General features: G+C 36.2%; 4 protein-coding genes across 4 annotated transcripts; 2 read left to right on the top strand and 2 right to left on the bottom strand.

Annotated features, from left to right (window-relative positions):
- Positions 1–1,021: 1,021 nt before the first annotated feature.
- Positions 1,022–7,880, bottom strand: LOC141820286 (glycerol-3-phosphate dehydrogenase [NAD(+)]). The gene is made up of 11 exons (XM_074707576.1): positions 7,594–7,880; positions 6,675–6,751; positions 6,522–6,594; positions 5,885–6,102; positions 5,703–5,810; positions 4,526–4,589; positions 4,394–4,431; positions 4,196–4,316; positions 4,049–4,103; positions 3,916–3,964; positions 1,022–1,207 (listed from the first exon to the last, which is right to left on the bottom strand). The coding sequence occupies exons 1-11, from the start codon at positions 7,781–7,783 to the stop codon at positions 1,025–1,027; spliced, it is 1,176 nt and encodes a 391-aa protein (XP_074563677.1). The 5' UTR covers positions 7,784–7,880; the 3' UTR covers positions 1,022–1,024.
- Positions 7,881–12,007: 4,127 nt separating this feature from the next.
- Positions 12,008–13,750, top strand: LOC141820279 (BTB/POZ and TAZ domain-containing protein 1-like). The gene is given in 6 exon segments (XM_074707570.1): positions 12,008–12,121; positions 12,124–12,203; positions 12,305–12,441; positions 12,537–12,867; positions 12,952–13,268; positions 13,350–13,750. Coding segments are annotated over 6 exon segments (1,056 nt in total). The 5' UTR covers positions 12,008–12,087; the 3' UTR covers positions 13,507–13,750.
- A 1,157-nt stretch (positions 13,751–14,907) lies between these two features.
- LOC141820259 (T-complex protein 1 subunit epsilon-like) lies at positions 14,908–17,663 on the bottom strand. The gene is made up of 3 exons (XM_074707548.1): positions 17,635–17,663; positions 17,112–17,350; positions 14,908–15,499 (listed from the first exon to the last, which is right to left on the bottom strand). Exons 1-3 carry the CDS (start codon positions 17,661–17,663, stop codon positions 15,177–15,179), a joined length of 591 nt encoding a protein of 196 aa, XP_074563649.1. The 3' UTR covers positions 14,908–15,176.
- Positions 17,630–24,373, top strand: LOC141820269 (trihelix transcription factor GT-1-like). Its single transcript, XM_074707558.1, has 5 exons — positions 17,630–18,279; positions 18,541–18,579; positions 21,406–21,534; positions 21,747–21,968; positions 23,910–24,373. Exons 1-5 carry the CDS (start codon positions 17,685–17,687, stop codon positions 24,116–24,118), a joined length of 1,194 nt encoding a protein of 397 aa, XP_074563659.1. The 5' UTR covers positions 17,630–17,684; the 3' UTR covers positions 24,119–24,373.
- The last annotated feature ends 1,056 nt before the right edge of the window (positions 24,374–25,429 follow it).

Here is a 25,429-nt window from a genome sequence, read left to right as displayed (position 1 = left end):
AAAATTTAAGAAGTTAAATATCTTGGCAAGTGAAAGCCTTAGTAAATCAAGATTCACTGAAACTAAAAAGATGAGAAGTTCCAAATTTTTATCTCTTAGTAAAGAAGTCTAAGTGAAACAAGAGTCTATAAGTAAGTGAAACAAGAGTTAAGTAACTTGTACTCTGAATTTTGGATAGACTTAACATAGCAAGAATTCAATAACTTAGTTGTCTAAATAACAAACCTTACCTATATACTATCATTTATCTTATATAAATTTACCCAAAACAAATCCAGAATGATAAAATTACATTATATTAACACTTAGGTGACCTTGCTTGATATCTTCTTTGAGATAGAAACTCCACATTCGTTTCTTGAACATTTCTATCAAGCTCCACACATATATTTTATAGATGGAAAGGGATACACCCTATAAATCTAAGAGTAATTAAAACATTAGTCCGATGATTAACACTCTTCACAAGCTAAGGGAGGAACCACAAGTTTCTAACATTATATTCTTGCTGCAAAAGGTTGGAATCCGCCAACCTAGCGGCCCCAAATCGGCCCCCCGATCATCTGTGAGGAGGTAAATCACGGTGAATGCGGGACTGGCCAGGGCATAGTGGTTGAAGGATTTGGAAACATTCACATTTTGATGTTATCGCATGTGCGCCATGAGCCTTCGAACCGCCTACCTCAGGCAAGCTTCACCCTGACCAGCTGCTCCCGCCCGTGGGGGCTTCCTAACATTATATTCTTAGATGAGGATGAAGGGGTGAAAGAAATTTAAAAAAAAAAATACAGTGTTTTGAGGGACCAGATGAAACTGATAAATCTAGTGTCTGCTTTGTGGACTCGTTTTATAAAAGTTGTAGATGCTGACTTCTATTGGAATGAAAGGGACGACGACAATAGGAACCAATGTTACTAATTTTCAACTTGTTTTATTCTACAATAAATGATAGCTGTGGTTCATCATCATCATCATCAGAGGAATACAAGTTAAGACGCTTTATCTGCATTTAACAACCTAGAGTTCAACAGCATTGAGCAACACCTTCCACAGAGGATATATTTGTTATCTGTTCACTGTATTCAACTATTGCCAATGGAGGAAGCTGACCAATACAAATCTCATGTACAGTTGTGAAAAGTGGAAACATACTTTGCCATCCTCGGTGACTGAGAATTTCATAAACTTCCTTTGCCGTAGAGACACCCTTCAAAAATTGCATGGTATAAGTTAGAACAAGTAATTATCTTAGAATTGCTAACGAATAGTTATTTAAAATTCAGTAATTCTACAACTCAAAATGAGATTTTAGCTTGCACATTGAAACCCCTATTTGAAAAAGAAGGAAGCTATGCATTTCCGGTTATCACAATTAGTTAGGATGATTGTTTCATGAAACAACTGTGTTGGTTTAGGAAGGGATTTCAATTAAATGGTTTTTCTTGTTTCCATTTTTTCACATCAAAAAGTAGAGACCTCCTGACTCTCTCTCTCTCCTGATTTGTCACGCTTGAGAGAGGAGGACAACGGTTGTTTTCCTCTCCCTTCTTCCTTCTTCCCTTATTTTCTCTCTCTCCCTCTCTATCTTTCTCGTTTTCTTCTCCCTCTTTATTGCACCCATCATCCAAAGCCAAGAGGGAACGGAATCGATAAAAGAACAAACCACCACCGACGTCCTTTCCCTTTTCCTTCTCTTTCTTTCTGTCCTACTATCTCAACGCAGTAGCCACCGGCCGCCCCCACGGATTGGCATAGTTGATTCTTGCATGTAGTGTTGCTACAATAGGTCATGAGATTGATCCACAGCGTATGCGGAATGCCTTGTTGGTTCACGGACCCCCCATGCATAGGACCACTCTGCTGGGCGAATCCCCCAATCATCTCCCTTCCAAATCATGTGGGGCAGTCCTGGAGGGGCCCCCGGATGAGGATTATCATCTTTTGCTGATGCATGTAGCCACCAGCCAACTAGTTTTGGTTGAGCCATGAGGGAACGCTAGCCCCTCCCCCCCCCCCCCCCCCCCCTCGTTTTCCAAACTTCTTAGTTTTTTTTTTTGATAATCCAGGTATCCAACTCTTGCGATTCGATTAATTTTGATGGTGACGGATCCAACCCCAACTTCTTGGTATTCTTTTGTTTTAACTCGCACCAACTCTTAGAATCGACTAATCCTGAGGATGACCGGTCTGACCCTACGGAAGTTTCCCACCGATTACCAAGGTAAATCAGGAAGCGCTCATGGAGACCCATATGACCAGCGTTCTTAAGCCCGCTTTTCACTGGAAGAAAAATCTCTTGTAGTGCGCCGTAACTGAGATTCAAACCTGAGATACCTAGTTATCCGCTAGAAGGCCTAACCGCTGCATCATAGTCCGAGGGCAACTTCTTGATATTCTTTTTCTGACACCTACCTTATTCCATCGATTGAGGAAAAATTGCAAAGTAAATATTTTAGTTTACTATATTTCATTCTTAGGTTGACATATCTAGTTTAGGATTAAAAAAGAAATTATTGTTTAATAATAGGTGTTGTTTAATTGTTGTTTATTTACGCAAGGCACCTAACACCTACATTATTATATATCACCTAAGAGGGCTTTAGTCTATACATCAAATGACGCTATTACATTATGAAAACATTTATTCAAGTAATTCACTTCTTAATAGATTTGTTGGTAATGAATTTACTGAAGTTATATATTTACTAATGACAGATTTATTGATAGTGATTAAAAATGATAATTAAAAATTACCTTAATTTGTGATAAAAGAAGGTTATTTATAACAATGGTTGTGATTCTAAATGTGGATAAAAAATGAAATGATAATAAGAGTTGATTATATATATATATATATATATATACACACACACACATAATTAAAAGAACTCAAATGAGAATTTAAGTTGTAATATGAATTGTAACTTACGTTGTTTTTTTTTATCTCTTTATAAAGATTGAATATGTGCACATCCTTCTTATTTACCTACTAAACAAATTTGTATTTAGTTTCCATTTTTTCCTTTACCTCCAATTTTACAAGCATACGTCATTTTGATGATATAACTAGTTTTAGCCAGTACTTAGAGTTGCTCAGAGATCACCTAGTCGGCCTATTGATTCCTATTTGGTTTTATTTTATTGAACTATTTTATTTTATACATTTGTCTTTTGGTGCTAATAGATTCTTGTTAAAAATGAATAAATATACATATAGTTTTTGAAAATTTCTTAGTTATCTTGAATTAGTAACTCTTTGCATGAATCTTGGTTTCCTATTATTACACCGTTGCCAAGTGGGGTATCTCCTAATACGTGAAAATTATACTCTAGAACACTTACAAGAAGACACTTCATGAAATTCTGCCTTGGCCTTAAAGAAAGGGTTCCATTAGTGTGGGTGTAGGAATTTGATTACTGACTCCCACTTAATGCAGTTGCGTAAGAGTTGTCCTTTAAATATAATAAAGTAATAATTTTATATTTATGCTTAGTAGAAAGGTTATCTCCATGATGACTTTCTAAAATTGCATGTAGAAATTGTTTTACCTAATAATGGACATGAATTCTTTTGGTGATTTTTTAGTGTGAATGTTTATAGTGACCACATGAGACATGTGAATTCCAATATAATTATACACATGATGAACCTTCACTGAATTACTAAACATACTGTTGGTTGAAAAGAAGTATCGATTGTGTATGGAGTAAAAGCAAGCAGAAAAATCCATTTAATCCAATAGATAATACTTTGATAAACTTTTGATCTGTCATGTTAATTGTTGTTCAATGGTAACTTAACTGCATATATCTTAAATTATATCTTTCGGTTTCATTCTCTTGGGGAATCATATACTTTTTATGAATAAGATCTTTCTAACTTTGCGATCAATGTTGATCTTAATACTCATTTACCTGCAACTTCTGGCCTTGTAGTATTTCTGCTTCTAGCTGATCAAACGACCTGAAGTCAAAGGTTCAAGTTTAACATCTTATTCACTGAAAAAAATTGTCCTTTGGAATATACAAAATGTAGGATAACAAGCACCTTTTGCCACCATTTCTAGCAAAGGCCTCCGCAACTTTCCTGTTTCTCCCACCAACTGTCATAATAAGTCGTAACATATAAGTCAAAACATGGGGATAAATAGCTTTCAGCATATAGATTCAACAGGAATGTATAGCAAACTCATACGGCATGTGGTTATCAAGTCGGCGACACCACAGCTTTCAAAGAAGGTACTATCTTTAACCGATGAGAATAGAAGCTTAGAAAGTGCACGCATCTCCCTTAAACCAATTCTCATTATTGCTGCCTATACATATACCAAACAAGAGGGTTAACACAACATTGAAAAATCAAGTTCTATACGATGAATATGTCCATGCAAACCTTGGTATTGTTACCCATGTCCATGCCATCTACAAGACCTGAAAATAAAGCTATTAGTTATTTTCTTTAAAATGTCTGATTTTTCAAGGTTCAAAGGTTATATCAAAGTTAACAAAAGCAATAGTCTTAAACCTGCTGCTATAGCAACCACATTCTTCAGAGTCCCACAGAGTTCTACTCCTTCCACATCCTGCACCTGCAGAATGAAAATTGATTTAAGCATAAATACTGCAGCAAAATTTGCTTATTTTAGATAATTGTTTTTGTTCTACAATATGATCATCAATGTCAGCAATTTCCACCATGTGCTTATTATAAATAACTGCTTGTAGGGAATAGCAAAGCAAATTATAACAGAATATGAGGGTAGTTATAACTAACGCCCTCATATCTGTTTCTTCTTCTCCTGAAATTTTCTCAAATATCAATTATAATTGACATTACACTCCTAGTCATAGGATAATGTTATGAATCTTGGGTAATAAGATGATATGTGATGAAGAGTTCTTAGAATTGGTTCCCTTGATCCCCCTAGCTCCTGCTTTCTTCTCGAGCAATTTCAATTTAGCTTGGATTGGAAATTTTTCCAATGTGAGATATTCCAGTACAAAATAGATTTCGACTTTTTTCCTTTCTTTCTTTTTTGTTGAATGGTAGATATTCAGCAACAATTATAGTTGTTAATAGACTTAATACTATAAATACATAGATTGGTCCACTTCCCTAGTAGCTCAAACTTTTTGGGATAAATGGCAAGACAATCTGCTTTAACATGATATCATAGTGCCAATAGCTTTAACATAGATTTGGAATAGAAGATCCTATGTTTGTATCCTGCTGTGTGAGTGCGTCAAAATTGAAGAAAAATAAATCTCCAATTATGTTAGTTCATATTGAACCAGTCTAGTTAGTTGCTCACATGTGAGGAAAGTATTAATAAATGAAGATGCATAGGTTGGTCCACTTTCATATTAGCTCTAACTATTGGGATAAGTGGTCAACCAATCAAATTTACAAATAACTGTGAAATTTAGTATCAAATTTTATTCAAGGAGATTCTAGAATGAGAAAAAAGTACTCCAATTTATGATGAACAAAATATCAGAGAACTTCAATTCAAATGCCAACAAGTTTGTTCATTTGCTAGAGTTCAATGGACAAACTGATAGTTCCTGTCGATGTCAACAACCACATACTTTATAATGATCATACATAATGACAATCTAAAATTGACACAAGTATAACCTACATAAGAAAGTAAAATCCCATTCAAGACATGGAAACATCATGCTGCCAGATAAATACTTACTACAGATACTAGGAAGTAAGGAGTGCAGAATAATTTAGCCCATCGATCTGCAACTTCCTTATTTTGTCTATAGCCAATTGTCGCCTCACTGAATTTTTCAACCGCAATCTGTTACGAAAAATAGAAATGATGTTCTTGATCTTAGAATGTAGAGTAGAAATTTTGTAGAACTCATAGCTCACCTCATTAGCAATGTTAGCACCCATGAGAACACAACAATTGATGCCGAGCATATCAGTAATAAGCTTTGAGATCATGCATGGCCCTTCTGTCTTAACCTCCATTCCCTTGATCAGAGAGATGGCTTCTGCATCAGGTTTTATTTTCCCTATTAGCCTTTTGCATATGCCAGAGACAAACTGATGGGGGGTCACAAAGACCAGCATATTTGCTTCTTTCACTGAAAACCAAACAGATGATTAGAATCTCAGAGTACTGAAATACAACCTTCCAACGAAACTTCTGCTGATATATGCTTATTATATGATAGTTACATACATGCATGCATATTTAGGCAACTCTTTGACATTCGAAAGCTATATAGATATATATCCTTAATCCTTCCAGAACCCTTTTGTTTCTTTATCTATATACTTTCCTGTCTCATACAGTTTAGCTGCTGTTTTGACAGGCTTGGATTCCCTTTTAAGTTGTCTAAAGCAGTGTGGATTTGTATAATAAGATCATGGATACATGAGGAACTTTCATTCTCCTTCCAGTCTCTAGGCTGGATTAGTGAGAAAAAAAAAATACTCCACTTGTCTATGTGAGCTTTTAAATTCATTCTTTTGCTTCATCTAGAGCCTATCAGTCAGGTACCTGCATTCTCAAGGTCAGGGTCTGCAATAACATTCTTGCCGAGCTTTATGCCTGGAAGGTATTTTACATTCTCCTGTTCATGACATGGCAGATTAACATTCAAGGTGGACTGCATGTAGTATAAGCAAGATAGAATTAAGCTTTGTTTCTTACATTTACTTCATTGATTGTCTTTGATAACTTTTCACCATTGGGTAGTATTTCTTCATAGACCCATATTCTCACATCATCTGCATAGGCAAATAATGCTGATTTTTAGTTCATCAACCAATGCAATTAAAAAACTGGGTTTTGGCAAGACTGATTCCAAACAATCTCATCTACATCTTGAACTATCCTGTAGGGAAACAGAACTCTTCTACATAGAAGAAGCATTAGAAACTCAGAACTTCATGCATGCATGAGATTAAGTTGCAGCGTGTATAGGATTTTGAGATAAAAAATGCAACATAAGAAGTGGTTAAAATTATGAAGTAACCATTGGCATCATTTCATATTCCAGTGAACACAATTATGCTAATAGTTAAATTTTGGAACAACCATATCTCTTGAATTGAAATTAATTGTCAATGACAATTTACAGGATTTAGACAAACATTAATTGAGCAACTATAACTCTAGATATCCAGATTCTTAAGCTGGATGGTTCCACATTCTTTCTACTATGATGTGTTCCAAAAGAAGGCCACGTTAAGCACCAACACATGCAACACCATTATGGGATTCAAAATTTGAGACTTAATCTTCTGATTCACTCTTCATTTCTTATAATAATGCAATATTACCAATAAGGACCATTTCTATTGTCCATGTCCGACAATTCACAAATCTGTTCGGGCATGTTAACGTGGTAACCTAACATTCCCAATCAAGACTCCACAAACTCTGTTTAATTCCATTTCATGTTCCCGTATCAAAAAATGTTTATCACGAAGCATTTTGTTTGGATTAAGCTTTCTGCCAATCCAATGCTCATTGTATTTCTTAGAGCAAATATCTAGTGAACTATTATCCGAGAAGGCAGCACAGCATGTCAAAGGAAAGAAGAAAGAAGAATGAGCGGTACACTTACGATGGAAATTAGGCATCTTGATGGTGTTGGAGGCTATGACCCTGGCGGCGACGCTGCCCCAATTGCCACTTCCAATAACCGTCACCCTGTACCGAGGAGAGGATTCACCCCGGTGGCCACCACCGACATTGAAGAAGGTTTCCATCGGTAGCTTCTCCTCCGCCTGGTTCGCGTCGATGGATGGCGCCATCTACAAAGGCACCTGAGAGATATATGGAGAAGGGGGTGGAGGTATCGGAGTAATCTCTTGGCGTTGGTGCGGACAGCGCAAGGCGAAGCCAAAACAATGGGCGGAGACACCAATGCCCACCTTCTCGCCGCCACTTCCACCGCCACCGCCACCGCCACCACCACCGCCACGATCTCTCCCCGCCTGCCTCGCCTGGCCCGATCTGCTATTTTATATTCATTCGATCGAAGCGTCTGTCACGTGCCATTGCCGTATTTGGACCGGAAAATAAGGGGCATGCAAATTAGTTATATAATTAGGCATCACATAATAGAAGTTCCTTTTTCCAAAAAAAAAAAAAAAGCTTTTTTTAATTTGATTTTCATTTTTCTCAGACATTTATCTAATTAGACGTTTTAAAAATATTTAGGTTATTCCAAACTTTTTAAACAACAAAGTGGGGAGAAAATTTTAGCTTTTTAACATAACATATTAAAAGTTATAACATATATGGAATGAGTTTAAAATTTTTTTTCAATAACATATAATTGAAATGAGTTTTTAATTTAAAAAAATATAAGATATAATGGAAGGCTTTCATCCCCATCTTCATAATGGATATTCATCCTCATCCATCAAAAAATTTAACAAAAGTATATTAAAATTAATATCATATTTAAAAAAATATAATTCAATAAAAATAAAATAAATATTTATAGGCTATGAATAAGAAGCCCAGTAGAGTAGAAGAAAGAAAAGAAAAGATTTATTTTTTTATTTTTTTCTTTAATTTGTTGATGATGATGAAATGAAAGAAAAAAAAATAATTAGTGGATTTATATATCTAAAGAGAGATTTGATATACCGTATGCTTTATAATGCGTGACTTATCTGTGATAGAATATTTAAAGCGTTTGAAACATTTATAGTTTAGAGATTGGTTTATAATATTAAGCACAAGAAAATTTTTAAAACAAAAAAAAAAAGTTATTCACAGTGTGTGCCGGATAAAAAATACGGGATAATAACTTAGCACATTCCGTGAGCAACTAAATTTTTTCCATTTTAAAAACTTTTATACGTTTAATACTATAATATAACCCCTAAACTCTAAAAAAAATCTTAAATTATTTAACCATAAATAAAAAATAAATAAATAATGTCACTATTTATGTTCTAGCACCTAAAATCTTTTTATGCACATGAAATCCTTATATATATACTATTTAATTGAGTATTCGACGTCATATATAAGTAATTTTACTAGATCTACCTCCATACCTATATTAAAAAATCTTCATTACCTAATTATCTAATTATTTAATTGGGTCTAAAAAAATTTTCCTATATATGCCCTCTTCCTTCGAGTCGGGATACTTAATCATCAATAATCCGGAAGAAATTGCCTTCCCTATATATGGTCGTGCTTATGATAGGTAAAAGAGCTAGGATGACTCAATTCTAGCAGCAATAAACTGAGGGAAAGACAAAATACATACCCCTTCACCCTTTGTGTTTGACTAAAAACGATTAGTTTGGAAGTATTTCAGTCAACTTTAACTTAAAATTATACCCTAAATAATTCTGAATTTTTTTCTAAAGTTTTCTATAAATACTCTCAAATCTCAATCTCACTTCTCATGCATCCATCATCCAAACGGCTTACGTTCTCTCACTCTCACGTCCTCTTAGATACATGAGTATGGATCTCAATCGATTCCATATTAGTTTCCTTAAAAGATCCAACAAACTCCACTTAATTCACAATGCGAAGTCCTTTTATCGATCCACTTGAGCTTCCTTTAACTAATGTTTGATCATCGACCCATTAGAATTTCTTTTGCATAACTTTTGATCTTCAACCCGTTAGGACTTTGTTTTTTTCCCAAATATCCTTTCCAAGAGTCTTCTTAGACTTTCTTTGATGCTCCTACAACTCATATCAAGTTCTTCTGCGCTTACACACTTTAACATACATGTGAGATAATACATAACAATTCCTAACTTAAACATCGTCTAAGCATTAAAACCACATGCACACGTGTTAAGGCATGATTGCACTAATAAAATATCATTGGAAGGACAAATAAAGACAATTGAATGAGTATCATAAGTCAATAATGCATGCAAATTAAATAAATTAGGTCAATCAAAATGTTAAATTAGTTGAATGAACCTAATGAATCAATTTGAGTTAAGAAATCAAATAGGCTAGCTAGATGGTCTAGACAAATCGTACATGTTAAAGTAAATGAACCAAAGGAAAGGAAAAAAAAAGGAGTATGAATTATATAATTAACTCATTTGAGTTGTAACTTAGAAATTAAATGTACTCTTCCTTATCAGATCTGATGTTTTTTAAACGTGCCAAAACCAAAGAGAGTTGGCATATAATATTTAATGTCCTCCATTATTAATTACATTATTTACTCATTATTTATTTTTGTTTTGATTCTTTTGCACCTTCTTGCCTCCTTCCTTCCTTCCTTCTTCACAACAAGACAAGGCAACAACATTATTTGATGTCGACGTGCAACTTTATTCATGGTGCACCACAACATTAATTATTTCATATCACTCATTAATTACTTAATTTAATTGTTTTATTTTATTTTCTAATAAATGATAAATTAGTGGGGCACCATAATTATGAAGAAAAAACAGCAACAATGTCTTTACAAGATGAGTAGCTAGCTAGATCTAAATTTTTAAATATTTTTGTTTTAAAAGAACCTTACAAGATGGCAAATTAAGATCTATCTAACCTTTGATTAACCAAATGGATAATAAGTCGACCAAAATTTAAATCATAGTTTGATAATTAATGGATAACCACATATCATCAAATAAATTTGATTGATATATATGAAAATTAATTACCAATTTGGTCTACCCAAACTAGATAAATCTCAAACCTATACATCATTCAAGGATTTTCTAACTCTAACATTGGAAATCCCTTACTAGCTACTTGATACTTGGTATTTAATTAAATTTGACACAAGGCAATATTAAGTGTCACTAACATGGAATAATCCTTAGGTTGCTAGGATCATTGGCACAATTAGATTGGGAGGTGAATAATCGAAACCTAAAATCAAAATGAATTTGAGAAAAAAATGATTCAATCAAAGTTAGCATAGTAGAAATAAAATAAGAGCAATGAAAATGAAGTAATTTAATATGATTTAGGCATCTAAGTTTTAAATACTCCACAACTATATATCAACTCATTATGAGAGTCATTCCAAAAAAATCCCTCGAATGATTCTCCCTTTAGAATGATTTAGGCCTAGGTGGGTTGGCTCACGGTAGGTTTGGATTGATTCGCGAATTGAGAAATTTATTTATTTATTTTAAAATTTAAAATAAAAGTGAAAATTTTAATGGACTCATATATAGGCTTAATCCGCATAATCTACAATTAAATTTAAAATTTTTAATATTTTTTATTTTTTATATGACTCATAGATTTAATCCATCTAATTCACAATCCAAATTAGGTTGAGCTGAAGATTTTTTAATCCATCAAAATATAGATCAATCCGTCTCCATCCCATTCCATCTCGTCTTAGCTATTTTATATAATAAATTTTTAATAAATTGATCTCTTTTTTGATTGATATGTTTGATCGCTCTAATAGCCGAGGCAACTTGACACGATGTGACATCAGCCATTTGAAAATGTGCTCCTCCAAGAAAAAAAGGTCCAAATTTAAAAGAGCATTAATTATCATATATGACCTGTACCTTCTACCAAAATTTTAAAAAACACCAGAGTCAACACGTGAGACACGTTCTGCCACCCACCGACGAAATTAAATAAATAAATATATATATATATATATATATTTCAATTTTCAATCGCAATGCAATATTAAATGAACAAATAATTCAACAATAATATTATGTACCCATCAAAGTTTAAATCTTAAAAAAATATATATTTCAAAAGCACAAAGTTATATTTTAAAAACATGTTTTTTTTTATTTTATTCACCTCGTTTTTTGAACGCTTCCTTAAACGCGTTAAAAAAACAGAAAAAACCAAATCAAATTTGTTGTCGCTGACGAGGCACCACGTCAATCCCCTTATCATCCTCCTAATTTTAGTATAAAATATTTGCACTTATTTTATTAATTAAATAAAGGGGTATTTAATTTGTGGTTATCCACTTATTCCCATTTCCTTCTCGTCTATAAATAGCAAATGCAAGCTCCTTTCTTCCTCTCTCCCTCCTTCGTCCCACCTTCTTTCTCAATAATCTCGGATCCAAATTGTTTGATAAGAATCTACAGGTTAAAATAGGTCGGGGGAGATCAAAATGGGAGCCTCATCGGCTGACCAGTACGGAATTGGAGCAGTTGTCGCTTGCCGCCGGCCGACGTCAAGATCGTGACCTCCGACGGCCGGAGCATCCCTGCTCATTCCAGCGTATTGGTAACTATCTGTTTATATCTCTCGATCGATTTCTTCAAATAAATTCCTAGTTGATTGTGAAGATCATGCAGATATTGATTGATTGATTGATTATTGATCAGGCTTCGGCGTCGCCGGTGTTGGAGCGGATGCTGGATCGGTCGCGTAAGGGCGGCGACGGCCTCGGGCGGGTCATCCGCATCCTCGGTGCCCCTCACGACGCCGTCCTCGTCTTTGTTCAATGCCTTTACTCTTCCAGGTGCGACGACATCTCGATCTGTTCTCGAACAGTGAATAGATATAATTTGCGGTCCTTTTTTGTTAAATTCATTGGATGTGCCTGTGTCGATTTAGAAGGAGCGGGGAGAGTTGGCGGAGGGAGGCGGCGGAGGAGGTGGAGCGGCATGGGGTGGCGCTGCTGGCGCTGGCGCACGCGTACAGGGTCCGGTGGCTGAAGCAGCAGATCGAGGCGGCGGTTGCGGCGCGGTGGGTGAGCGCGGCGACGGCCGTGGACGGGCTGAAGCTGGCCAGGCTCTGCGACGCGCCGCGCCTCTTCCAGCGTTGCTTGGCAGTGGCCACCAAGGACTTCGCCACCCTGCAGCAGACCGAAGGCTGGCGCTTCCTCCAGAAGCACGACCCCGCCATGGAGCTCGAGATTCTCCAGTTCTTCCATGAATCGGCGCAGGTTCGTTTTCGGAACAGTCAATCAATCAATCACTTCGATTTGCCGGACTGATTAATTTGGGATCTGATGGCTCTGGATCGGCAGAGAAGGAAGCGATGGAGGAGAGAGCGGACGCACCAAGGGATGTACATGCAGCTGGCGGAAGCCATGGACAGCCTACAGCACATCTGCACGGAGGGGTGCACCGACGTCGGGCCGCGCTGCAGCCAGCCGGCGAACAACCCCTGCACGAGTTTTAGTACGTGCGAGGGACTGCAGCAACTCCTCCGGCACGCTGCCGCCTGCGGCGATCGGAAGGTGACTCCCAAGGGCTGCAACCACTGCAAGAGACTGTGGCAGCTCTTTCGCCTCCACTCCTCTCTCTGCGAAGACTCTGTCTCTTGCAGAGTCCCTCTCTGCAGGTACTGTGCAATCTGAAAACAGTCGTCGTTCTGATCGGAGTCTGAATTAATGAATTAACTAACTGACTAATTTTTGGGTAGGCAATTCAAGAAGAAAATGGAGGAGGAGAAAGAGGACAAGACATGGAAGCGGCTGGTGAAGAAGGTGGCCACGGCTAGAGTCATGGCTTCCTTGGCCAACCGGAAGGTGCCTCAGCTGGTGCAGAAATCATGGGTGAGATATAGAGGAAGAAGATAGGAAATTAATTCTTGTTTGTTTGCACTCATTTGTTGATTTCTTAATTTAGCGGCTGCTGATTCTTTTTCATATCAAGATCCATACATGTATGCTCGATGCAGCTCCGTTTGAATTGAAGGTCTGTCTTTTTTTAATGTAAGGCCTGAAGTTTTAAGTTCATGGTCATGGTGATGCTCATGCACAAGTCAGACTAGTTGCTCCAAGAAAAAACTTGGTAAATTTACATGTGGTCAAAATTTTGTTTGATTCATTTTCTACAATAAAATTAAGTTGCAATTAATATTTATATATTTATATATTTTAGCATCCTTAATTCTTTTTGGCATTTGAGGATGGCTCATATCTTTATCAACCACAGTACCATAAATAAGTTCTGTGTCTTCCAATTTTCCACCAACTTTCCCTTCAACCTTGATCAATTCCAAATCAACATCTTTCCTCTCTAGATCTGCAACAGCAAGATCTGCCTTAACAGCAATCTCAGCTAATGCACGCTTGCAACGGTTAACACTGTATCATGAACATGTAAGGTTAGGCATTAGATAAGCATATGATAGAACAATGAAGTAGGTTAAAAAAAGACACAAAGACAAGAGTTAGAGTTCCATGCTTAGGAATCTAAAACTAGCAGCAGGTAGGATGCTGATACTATATTCCAAAATCCACTAATAGAGATCTGATTTGAGATAGGATATCAGTCATACATAATTAAATCAACAGAACAACAAACAAGGTCTTCCAGAGAAAAAGGTAATTCAGTGTCAAGTATTTAGGATCCTACGCGCCCTATAGAAAATAAAATATAAAAAAATACACATCCTGTTATACTATACAACCTTGTCCTTCATTGTACGCTCAAGTATTTTAGGTCACTTAATTTTAAACAACATTGGTTCTCTTTGATAAACCTACTCTTAATGATATACCATCTACAGTGATGCACAATGATCATCCACTCATCAATGAAATTTTTTTCTTGCAACTTGATAACAATTATTAGCAATAATATTAGTCCCATACTCAAAAAATTCAAATAACAAAGGAATGACTCATGCAGAATGAGTTTAAGCAGTCCATGATCTTGCATGGACATGGTGTGATACTAGCTTATACCCATATTTATGCAGGCAATGACCAAGTTAAAGAGAAAGAAGAGAGAAGTAACAAGCTTGTACCTCCCTTCCAACCTCTTAGATCCTGCCCACTAGTTAACTGAAAACTGCAAAGTTGGAACTGAATAGAAAGGTTAAATTGCTGGGGCCAGTTAAAAAACTTGACCACAAACTTTGATGCACTAAGATACACAGCATCAGAAAGCAAAATGTGCAAGGTAATAACAAAATTTCATTAGAGTAATTTGAACCATTCACGGACATGAATAAGTGAAATATTTCATCAGATTATGTTCATTCTTTAAAGTGTAAAAGATGCAAAAAAAAACATTAAAAAACAAGTTGAAGTAATCAACAGAATAGCATTGCCAAAAAAAGGAAAAAGGAGAAGCATATAAACAGAATGTCGCTGAACAAGATTAGACACATAAGTACAATAGATTTAGAGTCGCTTTCCCGATCATGATTTTCCTACCCCCAGAGGGAAAGACCCTTCCCACAAGGGTGGAGAGTAGAAAAGATAACTGTCATCATCTACATGGACCAGATAAAATAAACCTACATTTTTGAAGACAAAGTTGTCATGCAAGTCTGCACCAACGGCTCAATAATAGTGGCACTAAATTCAAATTTCTGTGATATGTGCTCAAGCTGCTCCACAGCTATCCTAGAGGCCATTTCATAACCCTCGGCAACTCTAATTGGATGAATACCACGTTCCAATAGTTTCTCTGCCTGCTCAAGTAGTGAGCCTGCCAAAACAACAACTCCAGTGGTACCATCACCAATTTCATAGTCTTGACTGCGTGATAATTCCACCATCAGCTTTGCAATCTGATTATCTACATCCATCTGCTCCAAGATTGTTGCCCCATCATTTGCTGCAATAGTTAGAGAGAAACAATCATGAGGTGCAAAGTATATACATATCCAAATAAATGGAAAACAAAGCAAGCAAAAAAAGCACTTCTTCATAAAGAAAAAATAGCTATATCCAAGTAACATCTTTTTTATCAATGCGAGTTATTATAATATAATTTTCATAATTATTTAAATATCATAAGCTTAGTTATCTTTACTATCTAAATAATTATTACACAAGTTCTAGGTTGGCGGATTCCAACCTTTTGCAGCATAATTATTACACAAGTTGTCCTACACATACATGAAGCAGATTGTATCAATCCCAATTTTGTCAAATGTCAAGTAACCATATTGAGCTGCCAACAAGTATGAAGAAACAATGTCATGTATCCCAACTACTTGAGGTTGGCTACATGCATCTTGTCATAACATAGAGTTAAATATAAGATTATATTGCAAATAATGCCTGAGGCATAAAAATCACTTCTAATTATATTAAGTAGAGTTCTCCATCTCCCATTCTTTCACTCCTTTAATGCTAACCAATTCAACTTATCTATCTTATTTATGGAGTTATATCAGTCATCTATCTAGATCCATAAAATCTTAACCTTCCGACGAGGAAATATGAAACATAATTCAAGGGAACTAGTGCAACAAGGTATTTTTGTCAATATAATTGACATGTTGACCATTAAAGATAATAGAAACTGCACTTTCCTGTCAAGTGACCTGCCAAGCAAATATATTGATTTTGTTTTCCCACATAATATGAGACAAATTCCTAGAATTTTGCTAGCGCCTGTAAGGGTTACTGAACAAGCATGTTAAAATGCAATGTACCAATGCTTGGTAAGGACAGTATCAAAGTAAAAGAACTAGACCGAAAGACATAAATATAGCAACATTTTGCATTCAACATCATGTTATCCCTAGAGGTTACAACAACAACAAATAATATGCCCAATGGCCTTCCTTATATGTTACAAATTACAATCATAAAAATTCTTAACTAACAAAAATGAATACATAAGAAATTTTCAAACATGATAAAGAATGCCAATTCCCATTCAACTTCAGAATTCAGATGTTACTTCATACATATCAAAGGTTCACATTTAGAGAGCCACATCAAGCTATTCTGTATTTCCAATTTCATCGTCCAATAAAAATCATATCTGCCTACATTTCCTCAGAGATAGTAATCAAAATCAACATCTATAAGGCTTAATCAAAAATACTATATTCCTCAACCTAGCATTATAAAATCAAAATCATATCACAAAAACCGAGGGACATAATTAAACTGTATTTCGATGTAAAAACCAAATATCCTACACTTTCTTGAACATAGTAATCAAAATCATCTCTCTCAGCCCTAAGAAAAAGGAAAAGAAAACTATATTCCTTGGCCTGTATTATACCATTCCCACATGCAAACTCCAAAAACCTTAATTTGATGTAAAACCCTATGAAGAAAGTCTGGAACTCCACTTCCATGGGAAAACAAAACAAAAAATAAAAAAGGTTATGAAGTTTTTACCTGGTGATTCCCAGGAACAGCAATAAAAATAAGAAAGATCTAAGGAGAGAGAAGAGGAATCCAAAGCCGAGGAACAGAATACTGACTCACGATGACGTCGCCATCCCCGCTCTGCAGCATTTTGTCCATACCCTTGGGGCCAAGCGAGGTGCGGAGGATCCGCGCGAGCGCCTGTCCGGCGGAGATGTTGGCCTTCTGCGCATCGAGGCCCCGCAGTCGTGCATTCTGCTCCCGCTCCTTGATTATGATGAAGGGACGACCGTACTCATCCCATGCTCGCTTCCCCCTCTTCCTTTTCTCTCCTCTCCTCTCCTCTCCTCTCCGCCTAGAAATGGTGGAGGTAGCGGACGAAAAAACCCATAAGGTGGAGTGTTGGTCGCGAAGGACTGCTATATAAGTCCACCACGTGGCCGTTCGGTCACGTAACAGGCCGTGTTAGAGCCGGCCCAACATCTACCGTACTGGGCCGCATCCGAACCCATCGGCCCAACACCAATAAATTCACTATTTCCCTGCCGTTTTTTCTTTTTTTCTTTTTTTTTTTTTCAATTTCAGTACGAGTTTTTATATTGAGATCGAAGACCCCCAACCTGCTTCCCAAACCTGTACCTTCTCCCCCTCTTCTCTTTCTCCGGCATGGGGTTGGAACCGCCTCGCAGATGTATCTCCTTACCCTAGACCGATCCCTCTCCGAATTCCCTCTTCCTTGCTTCCGCGGGAGAGCTCATCCCACCATTGTCGCAAGCGTGGCCGCGGCGAAGCCCACCAACACCATGTACTTGGCCGAGAAGCCCCGCGGCGTCGATTTCTACAACAACAGCGGCTTGCCCTCGCCTCCGCAGCCGCAGCAGCAGATGATTTTGGGCGACAGCAGCGGCGACGATCATGAGGTCAAAGCGCCAAAGAAGCGCGCCGAGACGTGGATCCAGGAGGAGACGAGGAGCCTCATCGCCTTCCGTCGGGAGATCGATGGGTTCTTCAATACCTCCAAGTCGAACAAACACCTGTGGGAGCAGATCTCCGCCAAGATGCGGGAGAAAGGCTTTGACAGGTCGCCGACTATGTGCACGGATAAGTGGAGAAACTTACTGAAGGAGTTCAAGAAGGCAAAGCACCAGTCCAAAGGAAGCGGTTCGGCCAAGATGTCATACTACAAGGAGTTGGATGAATTGCTCAAAGAGAGGAGCAAGAAAGCCAGCTTCAAGAGCTCTTCGGTGTCAAAGGTTGACACATACCTTCAGTTTCCTGATAAAGGTGCATCCCCCCCCCCCCCCCCCCCCCCCCCCCCCCCCCCCCCCCCCCCCCCCCCCCCCCCCCCCCCCCCCCCCCCCCCCCCCCCCCCCCCCCCCCCCCCCCCCCCCCCCCCCCCCCCCCCCCCCCCCCCCCCCCCCCCCCTGGTTTTTACAATCTGAAATTCTAGTTATCTTCTGATTAAGTTGTTAACAAATTAATAATCTATGAAAGTTATCTTCTTGCCCCTCATTACTAGTCATTAATTCATACATTTCCTTGTAGGTCTTGAAGATGCAAACACTCCTTTTGGATCTGTCGAAGGTATTAGTATGTTATTCTAAACTATCCTCTTATACTTTTTTCCTTTATATGGTTGCTATGTCATGAAATAGTTTTATCTCCTCGTGTCATCTTTGCATGGGTGGACTTTTAATTATATATGCAAAGACTATTCTTTTATTGTCTACTTTAACTAGCATCAAGCTCTAGTTTGTATTTTCATTTGATCAAACACTTGTATTTATGTAGATTTTTGAATAATTTGATTCTTGGATTAGCAAAACCAAAAGGGGATTGCTTTGTGAAATCTTAAATATCCCATGTAGGTTAGGGTGTGATCATAATATTCTCATGTTTGTTCGACATATTCAAGAATCTAAGGGACCGTTTGGAAATTGAAAATCTTCCAATTTTCACTTTTAATATTTTTGGAAACAAAAACTATTGTAGAGAACATGTCTACTATGATCGTACCCATCAAGATGAACTTAATTTTTTATTTTTAACAACTTTTGGTTTCTATAAAGTATAAATAGCAAAGTAATAATCATCTATATGCAATTGTATCCATTTTTAAAGTTGCTCATTTCAATTCAAACGACAGAAATGTCTACTAGAGCTTTGTGGTGTGACTCAAAAATGTTCACAGAAGATAAGGGCCTGGGAAACTTACAGAATGATGAACTTAAAGTTCTAAAGGCAATAAAGTTGGTAATAGTGTGTATAGTGGAAGTGCGTTAATCTTTTTAGAGAGCACTAGGTAAGTCAATATTAGATAGGGGCTTTGATATTGAAGGATCACTAGGCATGGTTGTTGGAGGCTTAGAATCTAGTGGAGGTATTTTCCTTGGTCAACAATATAATGGTGGAGTGGTTGATGGTTTTGGTGGTACTACACTGGATCATGACATTTGTAACCCTTTGGGTGAGAGAGCACTTGAAGAAGACGAAATGGGTGGATTAGCGCTCTATTTGTTGTGTTCAAGTCTAACATCATGAACAAAGTATAGATTACCCAAGACTGGTGGTAAAGAGAAGTTAATTTATTTGGGATAAAAACATGCAAACATAGTTTTACTATTAGGTATTCAAGAAGAGACATGATTAATGAGATGGAATGAGGTAAGATCTCCCTTCCCAATATTATTTTAGTCTAGGGACATGAAACATCATAATACATGCAATATCAGCCAGATGATTTCTGCATTCAACAACACCAATCTTTTGAAAGGGATATGAATACATGGTTTGGTGAATGATGCTTTATGAAGCATAAAACCAATTGACGAGTGTTTGAATGTATTCAAGCATGTAATCAGTGTATAAAATTTATACAAGTGAAAATTTGTATAGAAATAGTTATAAGGCTTCAAAATAATGAAATCTAATTACTAAATTTAGCGCTAGGGCTCTGCATCATTCAGAGTTAGGCCAAATAGAGAAAAAGCAAGCTCATAATTATTTGGGCTCCACTATGTACATTAAATGTAATGTTGAAATTTATGAATATAATATTGTTTTCGATACAAGATCATAAATATATGAGCATGTCACATAGTTTACATAAAAAACACAAGACACTTAATTTAACTATTAAGCACAATATTGAAGCATTTATCTTCTTTGAGAAACAATATTAAAGCATCTGCAAAAACAATTCAATATGCTTAAAAAGATTATAATCTCATTAATGAGATCAAAATATATTGTATCAATGTTTCAAAGAACGTTAATAGTATTTTTTTTAATTTATGGATCATCTCCATAGAAAATTGTGAACAACATGCAATCCTATAGCTGATACCACTATTTATTTATTCATGATCATCCATTCATAAAATGAAAAAAAAAATGTTAAAAGAAGGAAAGCACAAGTTAGCAAATTACTAGCTGATACTACATTATTCTTTATTTGCCATACATCTATGCATAGAAGAAGAAAGAGTGATTTAGTCCAAAGGAAATTTATGGCCAGCCTAGATAACTCATACAGTAACATCCACTCACAATTACTTGTAGATGGCATAGCACCATCTTTTTTTATCAAATAACATGACTAGAGTAGCTCGTACGCACGAAATTTGTTGTCAGTCCAAATTGAGCAACAATATAGAGGCAGAGGAATACTGGAGAAAAATTCCCTCCCTTTTTTCCTTCTCTCCAGCCTTTTCTGCTTAAGAAACGCAGGGAGAGTGTCATCTGCGAAAGTTTGTCAGTTTTCTTCCCTCATAGGAAACACACAGCTTATGTGAATGTCAACATTTATTCTTCCAGTAGCATGTAAAATGCCAAAGCTGAACATGGATGACAGAAAATTTGGCTGAAAGAAGTATTTGGTGTTGTATTACAACTCTTTTCCAAAAGGCGAATAGTGTTAAGTTTTCTGTAACTAGCATTAGCCTTTCCAGTTGATAAACTGGAGTTGTGAATCTTGCTTTTATCAGAAATAATAAACTTTAGTTTTGTGTACAAGGCTTTTTTCAATGGCAGATTTAGGATCTCTCAAATCCACCAATCTTTTCCTTGCAAGTGAAGGGGTGTATTCTGTGAACTGGTGGCATTGATTGGATTGTCCATTTTTTATCTTTAATGATTCTGGTTCTTTATCTACTGAATTTTGCACTCAAACTAGATATTTTCCAATTGCTATTAAGATTCATGTAAAGAGAAAATATATTCTGTTTAAATTTCTTGTTAGAATACTTTCGTATAGAATCACCCTTTAAAATTTTCTTAATATTTAATAGTGATAAGCTTCCTTGTCATCCTATTGATGGAAATTGAATGTTTACCTACTTGTGCCTGAGTAAATTTTCTCATCCAAGCTTGTTGCAATAAAGTGTAAGATTCTAAGTAATCTTCTAACAGGTGGTAGGTCACCGCTCAACCTTGACAGAACACTAGAGCATGACAGACATCCACTTGCTATAACGGCAGCTGATGCTGTTGCTGCTAATAGTGTTCCCCCATGGAACTGGAGAGATGCTTCTGTGAATGGTAATGAACTTTTTAACCATATTAGAAATATTTTCTTGGATATTCATTGATTCCATCTTGGATGCCCATCTGGAAAATGGAAATATTGCATCTATTGCCCGCTTCAAACATTTTATTTGTGTCGCTAACCTAAACATATTATTATTATCTTATAAAGGGCAAGTGTCTCCTTTCTCACAATATGCTTAGTTGTTGTTTTTTTTAATATGTAGATAATAGTGCCTCTTATGTTGGAAGAGTCATTTTAGTCAAATGGGGTGATTTCTCGAGAAAAATTGGTGTTGATGGCACTGCAGATGCGATCAAGGAAGCCATCAAGTCTGCATTTGGTTTAAGAACAAAAAGGGCTTTTTGGTTAGAGGATGAAGACAATGTGGTTCGCAGCTTTGACAGAGAAATGCCTCTTGGTTCCTATACTCTGCATCTGGACGAGGGTAATGATAATGCTTTTACATCTATATCAACTACTGGACTCTTTATGTCAAAAATTCAAGATATCTGTGACCTAATCTTTCTCCTGTCATTTGTTCTTAAAATCTGGAGTGCTAATTTTAACACTTATTTGCCTTTTACTTTCTATAAGAATTTGTGTTTGATTAAATGATTTTTTTGTCTCAGTACTTTATAAAACCTTATTGCGAGTTGAAGTGGACATGCTTGGTGTTTTTTGACTTGAAGTATATGCAATAACAAATAGAATACAAATCTAAGAGTGTTTCTTTGACCATTCATCTGGAATACAACTACAGTACGATTGTGACAATGATATGAGAGCAAGAAATCAATAGATGGTTTTTAATTCAGTAATGAACAAGTGACTTCGATACTGAGGTTGCAACTGTTTGTCATGATTTAGATGCATTAGATTGATATTGCAGCTTTGGTTTTATCTGTCAAATTAATCTAAGGATTAATAGGCAATTTTCGTGAAATAACTGTTATTATCTGTCTACACTATTCTGGATTTGATAGTTTGATACAAACTCATGCACCACATGAATGATTTCATTTGTCCTGTGATGCCTACCCAAGATTCTAGGTTATGGAACCATGGAACACAGAGAAATCTGTCTCACACTTAACACTTCCTGGAGAAGTAGATCTGCCAATTTTCTTTCTATCTCTGCCTTTTGTCTAGGCAGGCAATTGGAAGTTAAACCAGAAGGGCTGGACATCTAAATATGCCTGCATAATGTCTGTCCATTGGTTGGCAATTGTGCAGCAGTACCCAATGAGAATGTGTAAATTACTTGTTCGTGCCACATTTATCAGAATGGAAATCACTAGTTAGAGTAGTTCATTCTACACGTGCCAATTGAGACATCAACTTGATTGAGCATCTAATTTGATAGACTTGGATCAACTGAACAGACCATATATTTATGGAAAAAAATAATTATTCATCTTAATAATAAATAATATTGAAATAACATTTACAGATTTTCATAATCCATTTACTAAGGAAACTAAATCTGAAAAGTGAAAAATGTGAAAATAACATACATATGTGACTATTTATATTTTACACAACTGTAAATAACTAAATATTAAGATTACAGTTAGTAGGTTTTGGAAAAAAAAACAGTTGACCTGGCAAGTTTTTGAAAAAAAAAAAACAATTTGGATCTACTGTTTCAATCTGATTTTTTTTTTCTGGATCTTTATGTCTGTGTTTAATTCAATGGAAAGTCAGATAGTGGAGAGAAAAGATCACAAAATTACACATGGAGCTCCATCAATAATATATATCTTTCATGTCACTTTACCTCCTCCCATTGTATCTTCCATCCAAGTAAACTGACTGTAGGTGTAAGTTGACTGGAATATCACTGCTCTCAGGTATGATAAACATGTTCTGTGTCCTTCAATGTTTAGGTGTTTTCCTTTGGTGGGTAGACAAATTGTAGATGTTTCTATATTACTGAATCCATTGTTCTATAATTAGTGTAGCACCACAGCACTCTTCCCGCTGCTATCAGATGTGTTGTTATCTTTATAGTTTCATGAGGACCGTGTGTTTCTGTAATTGAATCCTAATATCTTCATTTGAAATAGTCTAGCCTATTTGTTGCCCTGTTGATCAACACCGGTGACAATTTTGTGTTGCTTGTTAAAATCATCTAAATTTAGCAGGTAGCTAGTCATGTTTTTATAAGGTTTCTTGGAAAGAGTGAATTGCACTGAACAGTTGCACTTGGATCATGTCTTAGATCCGGTACTTCGTGAGTTTGACTTGTAACTATTATTGGACACTCTTGTTACCAATGAATGCAATGATACTAAAGTTTTCATGTAGTGAAAAAAAAAATTTCTCGTACTAATTTTCTCATAGCGTTGCTCTTTAATCACTAATAAAAGTTTACTTATTTTGTCAGGTGTAACTATAAAAGTGTGTATTTACGATGACACTGGTCCAGTTCGTACTGAAGAAAAAACACTGTACACTGAGGATGATTTCCATGATTTCCTTTCTCACCGTGGTTGGACTGGCCTCAGAGAGTTGAGCAGCTTTAAAAATGTGGATTCCCTCAATGAACTTCATCCAGGTGCGATGTACCAGGGAGTTAGATTGCTTAGTGATTAATTAGACGTCATGTTCTTGCAAAGTGTGGGGGTCATGCTGTGTGTCTATAGTTTAAGCGAGCCATGCCGCATGTGCTTGTTTTAGAGATCCTTGTGCAGTAGCAGCGCAAGTTGCGGCGGTGGTATAGCTCTATGAAGTCTGTAGATATAAACGAGAGAAATTGATAGGAACATTTTAGTACTATTTTATGCTACAAAGTGGCTGGTTGGAACTAATTGTGGTTCAATTCATGGAAATCCTTCTTTACCTTCCAAGGCTTCTTACACGAAAGATACAATTTCTCATTCTTCAAGGCCCTTTAGAATGAGTGAAGAAGCACATGATTGACCAAGTTGTACTATATTCTGTTTGGGAGAAACTTGATGATTGATCATTCCCATCATACACCTATAAGTTCTTCCAAGCTCCGCTAGCGAACTTGTTCGCGATCAATTGGCAATTCGAGGAAAGAAGATACTTAATGAAACTGGATATCCAACAGGAAGCCATTAAATCATGAAATTGCTTCCTCATCTCAACACAATGCTACTACTTTAAAAAGTGAAATTTATTACTCCAACGGTCTCAGATTATCGGCTCTACAATTATCTGTGATGAGGTAAATCGAGAAGCTGCAGTTGATCACGACGAAGGAGGGTATTATCTCGACTTTGTCGAGATTCGATCCTTGTCCACTTTAGTAATTCTGCTCTGTCGTAACCAACTCAACTACGTCTCGAGGAGCAACACACAATGCTAATACAATAATAGCAATCAGAAATTGATCAGATAAATTTTATTATTTTAGTGCTTATTATCGTGAAAATAAAAAGTATGATAAATTTAAGGACAATATTAGGTTATACCATGATAGAACTATGAATAGAAAAGTAGAAAAAAATTTAGACAAGAATCCTAAGAAGGGAAACATTGAATGTTTCAATGATTTTCAATTTTGTGTCATTCTTTAAAAATAATATGTATTTTTTTTAAAAAATTATTTTTTATTGATAGTATTTGATATAAGTAATATTGTATGAAATTTCATGATTTTTTGAAACCTAAATTAGATATGCATTTTCAAAACTCCCTCAGACATGTTTGGATAAACATTCAAAAGAAAAAATATTTTATTGAAAATAAAAAGGAGTGTTACAAATAGGTCAAGGAGGATCAGATGTTTAATTATTGATAAATTATGATAAGTCAAAATTGATCAAATATTAAGTAAGTGAAGTCCTGATAGATCAAAATTGACTGAATGTTAAGCAAGTAAAATTCTGACAAATTAAAATTGATCGGATGTCAAACAAAAGAAATTCTAGTAGATTA

The sequence above is a fragment of the Curcuma longa genome, unplaced genomic scaffold (assembly GCF_044706935.1).
Source record: "Curcuma longa cultivar G26 ecotype Majalengka, Jawa Barat unplaced genomic scaffold, ITB_CL_G26_1.1 utg31682_np1212_342060_RagTag, whole genome shotgun sequence".
Classification (NCBI taxonomy): Eukaryota; Viridiplantae; Streptophyta; class Magnoliopsida; order Zingiberales; family Zingiberaceae; genus Curcuma; species Curcuma longa.
The sequence above is the reverse complement of the archived record's forward strand: the minus strand, read 5'-3'. Positions and strand labels throughout refer to the sequence as shown.

What these genes read in the sequence shown, in the direction of transcription:
- LOC141820286 (XM_074707576.1), bottom strand. Translation starts at nt 7,783, where the DNA reads ATGGCGCCATCCATCGACGCGAACCAGGCGGAGGAGAAGCTACCGATG. An exon ending in CTTACTTCCTAGTATCTGTA is followed by an intron (nt 4,590 to 5,702) that starts GTAAGTATTTAT and finishes TTCATTCTGCAG; the next exon opens with GTGCAGGATGTGGAAGGAGT. An exon ending in TACAAGGCCAGAAGTTGCAG is followed by an intron (nt 1,208 to 3,915) that starts GTAAATGAGTAT and finishes CAATTTTTGAAG; the next exon opens with GGTGTCTCTACGGCAAAGGA.
- LOC141820259 (XM_074707548.1), bottom strand. Translation starts at nt 17,663, where the DNA reads ATGCCGGAGAAAGAGAAGAGGGGGAGAAG. An exon ending in AAAGAGAAGAGGGGGAGAAG is followed by an intron (nt 17,351 to 17,634) that starts GTACAGGTTTGG and finishes CACCATTTCTAG; the next exon opens with GCGGAGAGGAGAGGAGAGGA. An exon ending in GGATGGCGACGTCATCGTGA is followed by an intron (nt 15,500 to 17,111) that starts GTCAGTATTCTG and finishes TAACTATTGCAG; the next exon opens with CAAATGATGGGGCAACAATC.
- LOC141820269 (XM_074707558.1), top strand. Translation starts at nt 17,685, where the DNA reads ATGTATCTCCTTACCCTAGACCGATCCCTCTCCGAATTCCCTCTTCCT. An exon ending in TCCTTTTGGATCTGTCGAAG is followed by an intron (nt 18,580 to 21,405) that starts GTATTAGTATGT and finishes ATCTTCTAACAG; the next exon opens with GTGGTAGGTCACCGCTCAAC. An exon ending in GAGAGATGCTTCTGTGAATG is followed by an intron (nt 21,535 to 21,746) that starts GTAATGAACTTT and finishes TTTAATATGTAG; the next exon opens with ATAATAGTGCCTCTTATGTT.